Source organism: Telmatherina bonti, assembly GCF_933228915.1.
Source record: "Telmatherina bonti genome assembly, chromosome: 8".
Taxonomy (NCBI): domain Eukaryota; kingdom Metazoa; phylum Chordata; class Actinopteri; order Atheriniformes; family Telmatherinidae; genus Telmatherina; species Telmatherina bonti.
The window spans coordinates 8543928-8559143 of NC_136626.1; the positions used below are offsets into that span (position 1 = coordinate 8543928).

The 15216-nt window shown below is 38.1% G+C and overlaps 1 protein-coding gene across 1 annotated transcript in view; it reads right to left on the reverse strand.

Annotated features, from left to right (window-relative positions):
• Positions 1 to 15216, reverse strand: part of gmds (GDP-mannose 4,6-dehydratase) — a gene marked incomplete at its 5' end in the record, with an annotated part of 208469 nt that overhangs the window by 175044 nt on the left and 18209 nt on the right. Inside the window, 2 exons of the mRNA XM_079244684.1 lie at positions 13561 to 13670; positions 14503 to 14590. Coding sequence (XP_079100810.1) covers positions 13561 to 13670; positions 14503 to 14590 — 198 coding nt within the window. The remainder of the gene's footprint in view (positions 1 to 13560; positions 13671 to 14502; positions 14591 to 15216) is intronic.

The following is a 15216-nucleotide window of genomic DNA, read 5'->3' on the forward strand; positions in this document are numbered from 1 at the left end:
TCTAGTTCACAGCTTTTTCCACCAACGATTTTCTCTTTCTCAGCTGTTCAGCGGGAGGAGGCAAATAAACCGAGCCGGGTCGGTGAAATCCTTCCTGCATTTTCTCAGCCATGAAGAAACTTACGAAATATAAAAAATGAACAGCTTCAGTTTGGCCCAAACGTTTGGATTGGTCAGAGTTTTTACAGATTTACAGTAAACTGATGGGTCTAACTATACTTCTTATTGTCCGTGATTACAAAATGGATAGACTATTATCAGGACGAGGAACCACTTCACCCAGAGTAAAAAGATGTCTGAACAAGATCACCTACCCCAACTTTAATGAGCAGATAATTAATGTATATAATATCTTAAATCACTTCTGTATTAAATGGAGTGATGATTATATTACTCATTAATTATGTCAGATATGAATTATTTCATCAAAAACTAAACTAAAAGTGATGCAATGTTTTCTACTAAAACTCCAACTAAACCATGCTTTTAAAAAAAGCTAAACTTCACACAAAAAATAGCAAATTTTTTTTTTTTTAGAGATTTTAGAAAAGTAAAAGACTGAAAGTTTATAGTTTTGACCACTTCTAAACCTCAGGAATATTTGTTTTAATCCTGCTTTTATTAAACACTTTGCTGATTTAAAAAGAAATAAAATATTATTATCCATCAAGCTGAATGTTCAGGATTCTTTAAAAGTTATTGAAAAATTTCCAGATATTAAAAAAAATAAATAAATTTGAGAAACAAAGGAAGATGGGACCACAAAGAAGCATTTTAAAGATTTTATCAGTTAATATATAAATATTGTAGTCTATTCATTAAAAATCTTCAAAGAATCAACAATTTAAGAATATTTTTCTTGTGCTTATTTTATATTCTACAAAAAAAATTTTTTTAAAGTTCCTTACAGTAGAGTAAGACAGTGCAGAAGTCCATCAGAGTTCTTCTGCCTGCCAAAACGCAACCTGCTTACTTCAGTTTCATACCTGTCAAGCACCATGACTCAGACAACAGTGGCTTAATACTGCCATCTATAAATCACAAGTAAAACTACATCCTCAAAGTTTGTTTTGGCTTCTGTGCGTCACACCAACAAGACAGTTGATGTGAAATACTTGGGGGCTGATTTAAGATACAGACTCACATGTAATCCTATGTAGCTTTGTGATACTATTTATTGACTCTGTATATTTACTTAACAAGCTTCAAAACGCTCTCCTTTCTCTCCTCCCTCATTCCCCCTTTCCTTCCCCAAACTGCATGTTTCCATGTGTTACAACCTTTGCTGGAAAACAGAAAAAGAACTGAGTCATAAGCGAAGCAACAAATCTGACCCACAAAACACAACCACAAAACACTCCCCGACTCTGAACGAGGAAAAGTCCAGACCTGTTTCTCTTGGCTCGGATGACTCTATTCTTCAGCTAAAGTTCACTTTCAAGCCCATCTCAGCCAGACAGGCTGCCTCGAATCAAGGTCTATCCTTTCAAAACAGTTACTGTGTGGCTTGGGGAGCTTTCTGACCACCGGCTACCAGGCCACCAATGCAACTCCGCTCTGTTTCTGTTCATTTAATATGCAGTGCACATGAGAAGATGTGGGCATAGGAATTATACTCCATTTCTTTGCAGCCAAAACCCCAAAGATGGATTTTAAAACAATGGAAAACACAGTACCTTTTATAAATACAATCTGCACACATGCAGCTAATGAGTCCTATGAGACAGAAAACACACACTTCAGTGGGGAATGTGCTAATTTGCTTCCAGACGAGTCTGGATCCCAGTGAGACATACACACCACTGCAAGCGTGCCTCTAAAGACTGATTGGACGGCAGTAATGTAAACACCAATCAGCGAGTGAGTAAACCCGACCAATGGGCTGTTGCGAAGACAAGACCGCTCATCATTCACAGAGGGGATTTTAGGAAATGATGGCTGCTGTCCTACAGAAGCTAGTTTTGTCCAAAACTCTCCATGTACATGTCCTGGTTTTTCCAAACACCAAATGTTCACAACAAAGAGTTGGTCTGAATGAGGCAAGCAAACTCTCATGTTCTTCTTTCTCTTCTTTCATTTCTCTTTTCTCCATGATAAAGTAATCTACAAAAACCTTGTCAGGTTCAGAGTTCAGTTTATTCTTCACTTTAGGAGTTTGTTTTGTACAGACCATTGTTGCCAGTGCGACACGTGGTAGTTTTCTAGTCATATACTAGAACTTTTCACACTTTCACACACCATCCTAAATCCATCCTGCATCCTCTCTCTTCTCTGAGCTCTCTCTACCCAGTAAAAGTCAGTCCACTGTTGACTACTGTCTTGTCTCTTGCTCTCTTTCTCTTCCTTACTTCCTCTGATAGCATCCTCTTGCATTTCTTTGCTGAATCAGCCATTCTGCATGTTTAAACAGGCCAGCGTGTTGATATCCAGTTAATAGCATGTGACACAGTGCCGTAAAGAAAAACAGAGCTGCCATTTTAGTTTTTTTTTTGTTTTTTTTTCTTCATTTATTTACTTCTTAAAAAATATAAATAATAATCAACAAAATAGCCAAAAAGTCAGTTACTATAAAGTCCAAAAAGGAGCAGGATGAAGTAAAAACCTGCTTTTTATTTTCAATTCAATTCAACTTTATTCATATAGCGTCAAATCACGGCAATGCCATCTAAAGTAGCTTTACAGGCAGAAAAAAAAAAACATAATGAAATCCAATTCATAATAGCCTATATAAGGAAACCAACAGATTGAGTTGGAGGATCCAACTTGATCTCCCATCCTGAGCAAGCACACTGGTGACAGTGGGAAGGAAAAAACAACCTTGAATTGAATTGAAATAAAGAAATGTGCTGATTTTAAACAATTTGTTTCCTTTTTTAACTAAAAACTTTTAATGCATTTGGATACGAAGCAGATAGATGTGAAGATTTTCTCTTAATTTAACTCGAACGTGGTCATAATCAGAAAATGTTTGATGTTCACGTTTTATCAAGAGTTAAGGCTCATTTGCAAATTTAAAAATGTATTTAAAAATGTAGTCTCTAATTTAGTCTTCCGAACACTTGTCACTCACAAAAAATAAAATAAAGTAAATATACATGGGTTTCATGCAGAAGTGGCAACTCCTGGTCCAGAAAGTAAAAGTCCTGTACGGCAGCGGTTCCCACCAGTCACCAAACCAGCTGAATTTAACGAGCGGAGTTTATTTACCAGGTAAACAAGCCTGTTAGTGAAAACACCTGTTCTAAATGTACAGGTAGATCCAAAAACATGGCAGGACTTTTACTTTGTGGACCAGGAATTGCCACCTCTGGTGTCATGAAATGCTCTGGAGCAAAAGAAAAGTTATTGCATCCAGTGTCTCAGCTAACAACTTGGAAGCCTCAAGTTTTAGGGTCGGAAACGTTTATTCTATTGATTTAAGTTTTGGAGACAACCTTGTAAAAGACTCGTTGAGTTCCAGCAAATCCACTGTGGAACAGAAGACAAGTGGAACTGTATAAAAACAGGATTCTCAGAAAGCTTTTCATAATGTAAATGGTGCATAGGTCTCAGAAACTCTGCACAAATTTGACACATCTGATCGAAAACCTTGAAAGTTACGATAAACAATTTTTCCGTTTTTCCGTCGTATGTTTTGAGTCATTTTACTGACAAAACTTTAGTCGTGACCAAAAGAAGCAATAGAGCAAATCAGGCATTTGATGATGCTGTTCGGTTCAGACTGCTTTTATCAGCTTCATAAAATTCCACTATAGACATTCTGACTTTTAAAACAAGTTTTTATTATGTCCTGATGACTCACTTCAACCCACACAGAGTGACCACTGCAGTTTATCTAAGAAAGAAAATGACCAAACATAGAAATAAAATGTAAGAATGGGGGGCATTTTGGCAAGTGGACAATAAATAAAAAACACAGCGACATACTTCACATAAAAAAGCTACTGGATGACACACAGGAAGTCAAAATAACTAAACTGAATTGCTAAGAAGTAATAAGGATTACATAACCCAGAGTCCTTGTTGTAGTACTGCTTGTGTATGAGAGTAAACTGCTAACAGGCTGCACAATAGCTGCAACAGGCCTATAAATGCATCAACAAAGCCAACAAACAGCGCAAAGCTTTGTGGGGAAACAGGCGTGTTAAATCCTGTGTATGTCTGGCACGGGAGCCTCTGCAAACCCGGATGGGGGAGAGACCAAAGGATGGCAGAGAGAGGGGCAGCTGGAAGAAGATAATGGGATGATGATAAGTCTTTCTGAGAAAGAATTCAGATATGGATAATAAAGGATATAGAAGAAGGAAGTCTGTCTCCTGAGAGCCAGCTGCACATCTCTCTAAAGCCGTCTGAAACAATGAAATGGAAACCTGGAGCTCCTTCACCATCTATCCTGCCTTTCGTTCTGTCAAGCTCAAACCTTTTTCCATCTTCTCTCCCCCTTCCACCCCCACCAGTTCTCCTTGTCATGTCATTTTCCCTGCCAGGAGTGAGGTGCATTAATAATTCAGCCTGTCTGCTGTGACAGCTGCAGGTGGGAAAACTTGCACACAGAGAGCAACGTTGAGGTTTTTGTTCGTGCCCCTTCCTGCGAAACGCTTCAGTGGGAAGACATAATGGGATTGTGTTGAACCTTCAGATGCCAAACAGATTACCGTGAGCACTTCCTCATTTAGGTCCGTTCTTCATGCATATTTCAGCTGTGCAATTTCAAAATTACACAAGTCCTCCCATTATCACAGATATAAATGCCTTTATTATGGCTATTGCTTTGTTTTTATTGTAGCAGCTCAGCTGCTCTGCGAATGATAAGGTAAAATTCAACCAGATGATTTTGATGTCACTTCTTTTTCTGGCATGCATCAAAAGAAGGCTGCAGGTGTGAGCAAAAGCATGCTCGGTCGCCACTTTCTCCATGTTAGCCCTGCCTTTCACTGGTAAGTTGTACCGCTTCAGCTACAACTGGCTCCAATGTCTCACAACCCACTAGAGGAAACCTCATGGTAAAGCTAACGGATTAAGAGAAAGAGGTCAACACACACAGATAATTACATTCTTTCCTGGTTTTATTCTTGTCACTACAAACAAAGGACATGATTTAAGAAAAATTACCAATTTGAAATTGTCTTTTTATTTTATCCAGTATTTTTTCAGAGTTTATTATTAAATTGTTCTAATAAGAATGAAAAAGGTGTAGCTTGGGTTTTACAGCAGCCTCTGCTCTGTCTTTAGCACCAACTGGAACTAAAAATGGACAAAGTATCGAATATACATGTTGTTGAACATGAAAAATGCATTAAATTGTAATATCTTGGCCAATGAGTATGAACAGTCACTGTAATGTTTTAAGCCCTTTACATGTGATTTTGTTCCAGTTTTTAGGAAGCAAAGAAAACAAGCACTGGATCTACAAGCCAGTGGATCGGATTCGACAAGGAAAACAAATAAAATGTGTTCATCTGCAAAATAATTTATAGAACAGGAGTGTCCAAAGCCAGTCCTCGAGAGCTGCTGTCCTGCGGGTTTTTGATGTATCGCTGGCTTGCATTAAATGGATCCAACAACCAATGAAGTTCTGCTCAGTGAGTGATTAGTTTGAGTCAGGTGTGTTGGAGCAGGAATACATAGAAAACCTGCAGGATTGTGGCTTTCGAGGACCTGAGCTGGGCACTCCAGCTCTAGAATCAAAAGACAGCAGTGTGGTGTCATTCCCTACAACATGAAGAATTTCTACTCATGACTGGAGTCATTTAATGAAAGATAATGTTATGGGACATTTCAAAATACTAAGATCTATATATTGTGATAAACAACCAAAACATTTTTTTAAATTATTCCTTAAACATGCATTCTAACTAAAAGCCATCAGGGGATGAAGCATGTGTTCACTGACAAGTAAAGAGGAAAATGGCTGCTCTTAGTATGTGACTTACTGCATGTAAGGAACAAAACAAAATAATGTGTTTAAGGTCTTAATCACAACTTTTCTTTCTTTAAATATGAGATTTTATACATTTTGCTTTTTATGATCTTATTTAGAATAAAAATCTACAACACAGGGATATGCTAGGGTTGATGACCCCACACCGAAGAAGAGTGGGTATTTTCCACATCTCCAACATCATCTGCTCATTCACAACTTTTAGTCTCTAATGTCAAAGACCGGGGTAGTCAAAACACTGAACACAGGCCACAAAAAGTCACTTAATAAACTTAAAAAGTGACAAAAGTGGCTTCATCCATTTAGTTTACATATTTTACACCAACATCTATTCAACATTAATTACTTTGTTAGTAAAATAGTGTTTACAAAACAGAATCTGTTCAGGTGTGATTCAACAAATCCAAACGCCAATAGCAATACCATCTTCAGTGATGCGGCTCAGTGGATGCGTCTTCTGGTCTCATATAGAAGGATGATAATCTCATGGGATAAACCAAGTGAGTTACATGGAAAACGCTGTTGGGCTTTATTTTCTCTGTCAGTCACAATAACCGTTTTCTAACATCATATTGAGGCCTGAGCACCGTGCTGAGTCACAAAGAAAATACATAAAGCAGTTTCTGTTTTATTTCCATGCTTATCTTTTGATAAAGCAGCTGTCTGTCTCTGAGCTCCACTGGTGTGGGTTCAACTATTCCCTGTCCACTTCCGCCCCTGCAGCATTTAGGAAAATAACCCTTACTCTGTTCTCAGTGATGACTCTTCAGCGGAAACCGGCACCGACACACCCCACCTCAGAGCAAAACTGCAGCTCAAGCTGCCAGGATCAAGTCTGATGAACAAGCTGGCCTCAGAAGGGATTCCCTGTAAGACGGCGGTGTCGGCAGGAAGAGGGCTGGTGGGAAGGAGGAGAGACGCAGGGTAGCTGCTGTGAGTGATCTTTTCCTCTGAGGAGGGACAGACTGGAAATTACTCCACACCGCTGCTGCCAGTAACCCAGCAGGCTCAGCTGCTTTGAGTCGGTAGCATGTGGCCAGAATCTACCAGAGCTGGTTTCACTGGTGTGGAAACAAATAAACATACAAGAACCTTGTTCAGGTACAGGGACTTTCAGTAAGTCAGAGTGTGTGGCCTGCATGAGGAGGATCTATGTGGGAGGTGGGAGCAGAGTCACGGCCTCTGACCACAAAGGATGTGGAGGCAGAGTCATCCTTCCTCTACGCTTGCTCTTATTCTCAGACTCTTCGCTTTCTTTCGGTCATTCCTTTCAGTTTGCCAAACTTATTACAAACAGTCTGACATTTATGCAAATAAAAGAGAAGGGGAGCTGTTATCTTCACTATTTAATATCTTAGAAACTAAAAACAACGTGAGATTCTGCCACAAACAGAAGTTACAGTCTGTCTTATAAAGTTGCTGCCAGAGGTGTATAAAGTAGAAGTAGAAGGAAAAATAAAGTAAAAGTCCTGCCATGTTTACCGATGCCTTTAGAACAGGTATTTTCTCCAACAGGCTCATCTACCTGCTGTGGAGCTGAACTGATTATGTTCACCTGGTTTAGTGACTGGTTGGAAAGAGCTGCCGGACTGGACTTCTACTTTCTACTTCTACACCTCTGGTTGCTGGTCATAAATATACACCTGCAATGAGTTGCTTCACCTCTGCAGAGCTGATTGGCTCACTCTGTTGGCCTTCAAGCTTCTTTAGAAAGAATTTTTTCACTAAAATGAAATTTAAACAATCAATTGGTCTTCAGTGAGGAAGGCTATGACCATCTTCCAGTCCTGCCTGGAATGACCCGGTAGAGTTTACTGGTTTCAGCTCTTATAGACATTGATGTTAACCTCACAACCAGGTGGATGAGTAGGGGGAAAGGTACCTGATGTGTCGACTGGTAAACACATGCATATTCATCAAGTTGTACCGAAACAAATTCATCATAGAACTGAAGTTATATATAAAAGGTTAGTGTCCATGAGAGAGCCAAAAAGTTACTTTACTGCTAAACTTTAGCTTGAGTTTATAATAACGCTACTAGCATGGCTTCAGCCAACAGATTTTAATAACTCATAAATTGGTCAGTAACACAAACGGATATCGTTTAGTGGCGTCTTCAAAGTCTTGAACTTTTTTTTCCCAGAGGCTGCGAAACCGACATTTTACAACTTCTACATCCAGGACGTGACATGTCGTTTCAGTTCGCGGTAAAATAAGGAACTGGCTGCTTTTAACACGCAACGTCTCTGATTCAGCAAAGAAACATCAGAAGATTAAAAGAGAGAAAGGGACAAAACAAGAGTCATTGTAAGATAGTCTTTTACAGGCTGGAGAGAGCTAACAGGTCAGGTAAGAAGTATTAGCTGTCCATACGTGGTGCGTGATGGGAAAACGGCAAAAGTTCTGTAGTGCAGACTGGAAATAACAGAAAACTGACAGTTTGCAAAAGTTTGATGCCGTTTCTTTACACACTTTTGATAAAATAACAAGAATTGCTTTTATCATTAAGTGTGGATATTCAGTTATCAATTAAAAGCTGTTTCTGTCAGAAGAAGCATTGTTCTTCTACGTCCCTGTTTTCATCGCGTTTCCTTCCACCACATCGCTGACTTTATGTGCTTCATTACAGATGTTAGCATCTGCATAAAGCATCTGGAAACAGTCTGATCTGCTGTTGACAAACAAAGAGCATGAATGCATCCCAACACAGGGATACACAGATAATATTGTAGCTTTCTAAAGCTAAAAAGACATCTGATTAAACTTGCTTTAATTTAGTTTGACTTATTATGTTCTCTGTTGTTTGGCGTTTCATTGTGAAGCACTTTGGGATTTAGAAACTTGCGATACAAACATTTACTTACCATCTGGTCGTATATTAGAGATATAACTAAAATGGAAAAGCAAGTTTGTGAGCTTTTTTAAGCTTGCACTTTCACAGCTCAGGAGCCTGTTGAATCAACATTCTCATTTGTAGCAGCAACACAGCAGATGACATCACCAGTGAGCGTAAAAGAAAGTCAGTATGACACTGTTTTTGTATTGTGACTCAGATTTAAATGGAACTATTTGTCCTACTAAGCTTCTGTAAAACTTCTTCTTCACACACATCCCATAAACGCGCAGCCTGACCTGTTTGTTTCAGTAACAATGACTGTTTAAAATGTGAAATATGGACGGATTTAATTAAAGAACCACTATTCTGGAAAACACCATGTTACTTCATACGTATTACTGGCATGTCAGTAAGCTCTTGGCTCTGTGTCCTGATGGAGGAGGATGAGTCCTGCCTGGGGACTCTGTCTCAGATCCCAGTGTGGAATAGAAGAGGCTCCACTGAGGGATCTCCTGAGATCACTGTGGAGCTCCGAAACAAAGGGACATTGTGGCAGACTGACCCATCCAAGACAGCGTTACTTCCTGTCCCACAAGCCTCCAGCATCCTCTGCACATGAGCCACTCACTTCCCAGAGCTGAAAGCCCCTTTTTAAACCACCATCTGCTGTTAACCACTTCCAGCAGCCATCAGTGTCGACAGCATCAAGTAATCTTGGGGTTTGGATTTGTTTAATTACACCTGAACAGATGAGATCTTCTTTATGTGCAACATTATCTCTAAATTTTAATGCTTATGGCAACTGCTACCAAATAATAATAGGAATAGTATTTGAATTTATGGACAAAAACACTTCACCCAAGCTTCATAAATTAGTTTATAAGACGGAATCAAACGCTTAGTCTGATCACTTTAAGGAATAATTGCTGCAGTTACATGAAACTTTTTAATATGGAAATAATAAAAATTATTCCAAATTAAAGTATTTTCATTTGGGTTTAATGAAAATATTAAATCTGAACCGAGGTTTAAATGGAAAACATGTTTATTATCTGTTTAAAGTGGATTTAACTTTTATTCTGAATTAAAACTCAACTAAAAAGGCTTAATGTCATCTAAAAGGTCAAGCTGGAAACTTTATCAAGCAGCAACAGCACATTATTCTAGGACTGAGCCAAAAAAATACAACTTTCAGAGATGATTCTAATGACAACCGGCTGCATGATTCTCATATATACATAGTTCGGCAAGTTAAATCACTGTAATATTGCATCACCATAGCAACATGTTAATCAACTAAGTCGGATCAGCTGCTTTTGACATGTGAATGGAAGAAACTCGCTGTAGCTCGACAGTGGTGGTTTAGCATTAAAAGTACATCGAGGCCAAATAGTTCCCATACTCAAGCGTATTTAGCAAGTGTTGTAAAATAGATAACAAAATTTGTAATAAAATGTTTACTGTGTGGGAATAAGTGAATTAAACAACTCGGATCCTTGCATTAGACAGTTGGGTGTCATGGTTTTCTGGACTCCGCATCGTGCATCGTAACCGTCTAATGCATGGCTCCTCATTGTTTAACCCTAACCTACCCTAAATATACAGTAGATATTTCTCTTCCTGGTCTTGAGCAGTTCAAGGGTGGGTGACAAAGAAAGAACAGCGTGTTTTGTGTCTTAAAACATTAGTATCTGATGGAACAAAGGTAAAACCATCACAAAGCACCTCTGGAGACTTCTCATCCTGGATACAAAGAAAAATCTGTTGATTACTTAAAAAATAAACGAGTCGACTGAAGCAGCATCTCCATCGTCAAATTCTCTACTCACCTCACAGAGTAGTGTGCAGAGCTAAAATTAAATTAAAAAAAGCTTATACCATGATAACCAGTGTGCATTCTTTACATATATAAAAACATGTAGTTCGGCAAGTTAAAACACTGGAATATCACTCCGTTACGAGCATCACCACAGCAACGCTGTGTGTTCTATACTCTGCATTGTGCATTAAAACTGTCTAATGTACAGCTCCTCGTCATTTAATCTTTACTCCGCAGTGTAGAAGAGGAACTAATCACTGGTATGGCTTTAACTGAAGTTGCAGCATATACACCGAGGATACACAAACCAATTTTCTGCAAAACAACATAAGTTTGCTTCACAAGTGCAAAAAAACATTAAGGAACCGAGTTAAAGCAATGGTATTCTGTCGTTCACACATTGGTTACTTTTTCCATTAGTTTTACCGTTTTAGCAGGATTGGCCAGTATAAGTTGAGGAAAGGGGGGAAAAAAAAACAATGTTACAGTCAGTTTTCTCACAAGAACATGTGATCATGTTATAAACAGCTTCATATTAGCATGCACACAGCTGCTGCAGCTGACTTAAACATGGCAACGGTGGATGGAAAAGGCTCCAAATATAACTTTTCTGCACTTTTAAGAGTATTTGAAAAGACAGTGTTCGACTAATAATAGTTAAAGTACAAAAAAGTAACAATGTGGTGGTGATGATCTCACAAGTAAAACATTTTTCCTTGTCAGATGAAATGCCACACCACTCCACTTCTGAATTCACTGGAAATCATTCAACCATTTTCAAACAATACTCATGTTGACGGTGATAGGCATGCTGATAGCATGCCATTAGGTTCGATCAAGTCAAAATGACAGGAGCAAAATGTAACATAAAAGCAGAAGGGATGTCATTTGCACAGGTATTTCCAGTTGCCAGTGGATTAATGCAAAGCAGAGCTTGTAAAAAAGTGGTTTAGAAACGTTTTAGGTAGCATTTGACAAGAAAAAAAACAAAACAGAAGAGAAAGCAGCACCACTAACATTTCTTCCATTTTTAAGTCAACAAAAGAATTAATAATTTTGTAGCACAGCAGTTGCACACTACACAGGATAATATTTTTTATAGATTTATATTTGCTTTCTAAAGCTTAAATGAAAGAAAAATCCCACTCATAATGTTTTAAACCATGCAAAAAACAATGGAAACATTTTGAGAAAAAAGAAATTTCATACATCACAAAGGCTTTTACGCTCTCATGAGGTGATTTTTCAGACGTTTCACGTTTACGTGTGTCCAGACGTAAAGTAGGGGGGTCATGTGACCAGTTTGTTCTAGTAAAAATCATGCTGGTATGAAACAACCGGCAGCGAATTTCAAAGTTTTACAATGAATTTAAAAAGGAAATTAGGGAGAAGGGCTCCAAAAAGTCAAGGCAAATCCTCCACAACTAGTGTAAAATCCCAAAATAACACGACATGGCTAAACCCCAATCTCGTATAATCTCGTCAGCGGGACAAAATTGTACAGGAACTAATGTTTCCGCTCTAAACAACACTCAAAGAAAACACCTGCAACTCTCAAATATTTTTTGTTAAAACTTACAAAAAATAAAGTTTTCATTTTGCAGGATGGAAACGCAGGTATTACACTTAATTAGCCAGTTTGATAAGGTGATTCACGGCTTTTTATGCACACCCACAAGGTGATGGAACATGACAGCGTCATATGATATCTGTCAAACATTTTTTCATGACAACATGGAAACAACTGCCAACTCAGATTCATGACTTTTGCTCACAGCCTCCCATCCCGTTTAAGTAAAATGTTGAACTGGAGACGATGGGAATCACATTTTGAGCTCAATTAATAATAAGATAAGACTGATAATCTTCTTGTTGGCAAAGCTTTAGCTGCACTAATAGTAACAGACTCTGGATTTGAGCCAGCCAAAACCTCCAGAATGTGTTTATTCAGAGAAGCTGGATAGCATGAGGGCTCACGGTTTTAGTAGAATTAAAGATTGTGTTCCAGCAGTCCTGCAGAAACCCCTTAAATGACATACAGAGTCCAGCATCAGGTCAGGTACTAGCAAAAGGCTGCAGGTTATCTGCATGGTTCACTTGGGTTTTGTAATGATTCTCTTTGCATCTGTGCTCCATCACCAAAAGTATCTCTTCTATGAAAGATGTGATTCCTTTGCCAGAATTTAAATTAATTTTATTATTTGAATCGGTTCAATGTGTATAAAAGATGCACCATAGATCAGTGTGAGGTCTGACTTGCATAGAGGTAGCTTGGCTGACAGACCTTAGCAAGGACTACAGCATGTAAAATGCAACTGTAATTTGATGTTGCAGTTCTCTTTATTTTGCAGAATCCTCACCAAAGTTTTTAATTCTTCCTTCCCATCCTGCATTTAAACAGTGTTGAGGCGCTGCAGGGCTCATGCTTCACGTTATGGAAAACTTAATGATGAGATTTATTATTTTTGATAGTTGCCTCCAGGCAGGTTGTTAAAACTCACAAAATGATAGATGACTTCTCGTTACCCATATCCATTACAAATCATAAAACTAGATTTTCACATGAGGAGGTCAGTAACGCTCATGCTAATGAGGTCAAATTTAACTGGAAATACTTCTGTTGATAAGTTAAGGGTTTGATGGCACAGAGCCGGGTCTAAGTTTCTACACTGGAAGTAAGAAGATTATTTCTGTGGTATAATGGCATGGTGTCAAATTCCCCATCAATGTTGTTGAAGAACATGCTCGATGTTTTTAAGACAGTCATCAGTCATCTTTCTTTGTCTTACCCAGCAAACATCCCCACCGCAGTGTTTCCAGGGAACAGGAGGAAAGTTAACAACTCTTCTCAGGAGAGAAAAAAAAAAAAAAGTCTAAACAGACAGTTGGTTTTCACATGAAAGAAGAAATGCAAAGCATGAAGATCCGGGAGCGTACAAGGATGTGTCTGGAAGGTCACACTACCTTGACATGACTCTGAGCACCCAGGTTGTAGATCTCTGTGGGTTTCACTTCGTTGATGATCTTCACCAGACATGTGCTGTCCGTCAGGTCGCCATAATGCAGCTTCATGTCTGTAAACGTGCAGAACAAACGTTTTTAATTAAGAGAAAATTAAGGCATTTTTCCAGAATGTAAAGATCAAACTGAAGAAGAGACCCGAGCACCTTTGGTTCCTACAGTATATGAAGATGTTTTTACCAAAAAAAGGCAGCTTTAAGAGAGTATATTTTATAATCAGTTTACGAAAATAAAAATGCTATGATCTGCAGTCTAAGTGTGTATAAAGTACAGCTTTTATTTCACTCATTAACCCCTTGAAGCCTAGTGTCACAAATTAGCAACAAATCAGCCTTTTTCTTCTTTTATTATTAATTATCTGGATTTAATAAATCTCATAATTTTATTTTATTTTTTGTTCACTTAGACTTTGTCATCTTGTACACAGTAGATGTGCACAGAATGAAATGTTGCTTGCATCAATCTTCAATTACAGTTCATTTTATTCCAGTGCTTTTCTTTCTTTTCCTGTATATTCTTTGCTTTTATTTCACTGTAAATAAATTCAGGCGTTAAGGGGTTAAGTCCCAAAACAGTGCTAAATTCCTCTTATAAAGCCGAGAGCGAAAGAAGAGATAATTAGATTTAAAGATGCTGCAGGTTCGTGGGAAAGAGATCGATTTTAAACCAAATACCCAAATAGGAAGTATCTTAGAAGCGACACTTACGATACGGAGCTCTTTCTGTAGTAGGAATGAAAATAGAAATATGTAATAAAACTGTTTCTTTATTCAGATTGGGACGATAGAGTCCACTAAAGATGCACTTTGATGAATCTGATGTAATACTTAATGAATGTGTGTCCTTCTGTTGTGCGCAGGGGCGTGTGGTTCATCAGATACTTACTGCCTTCGGTGTGTGTCTGCGGGTTTTGGTAAAGATGCTCGATGCGACCTGTGTTGAAGGAGCTGGAACGCCGCATAATGCCATGAACCTGAGCGAAAGAGAGGCGTTTACAGAGAATAGCTTCTGTTTCTACAGGAAATCCATTCAGATCCAACACGTGATATTAAAAAAAATAAATCAATTCTAATGTTTCAAAATGGTTAAAAAAGACAAAAGTGACTAAATGTCTTCCACTTCTGTTGGTTTTAACTCCAGATTTATACAAAAGAAAAAAGGTATTCATTAGGCAAGTTAAAACAGGAAAAACCAGACAGGTTTTCTTTTTTTTAAAAACATATCCATTATAATTTCATTTTTATACACTAATAGTTGCAACACACCCCGATTTGAAACCTGATTACACAACCAGGTAACATTTGCAGTTTGATTTACTGACTGGTTTCCCAATTACATTGAATACATCTAATAAATCAATGCAGGCTATGCATGCATACATACATACAAATAGAAATACATACATACTGTAAATGTATGCATAAAGTTACTGAAAACCAAAACACTAAGTTTTTCATGTATCCTTCAGGTCTGAAAAGAGAATACTCTGAAGTAGAAATAACTCATCCTTCCAGATTATACTTAATGCATACAAATAATATACATTCTGTACATGTGCAGTTATTAATGTCAAAGAAATTAATACATGTCTCCATGTTG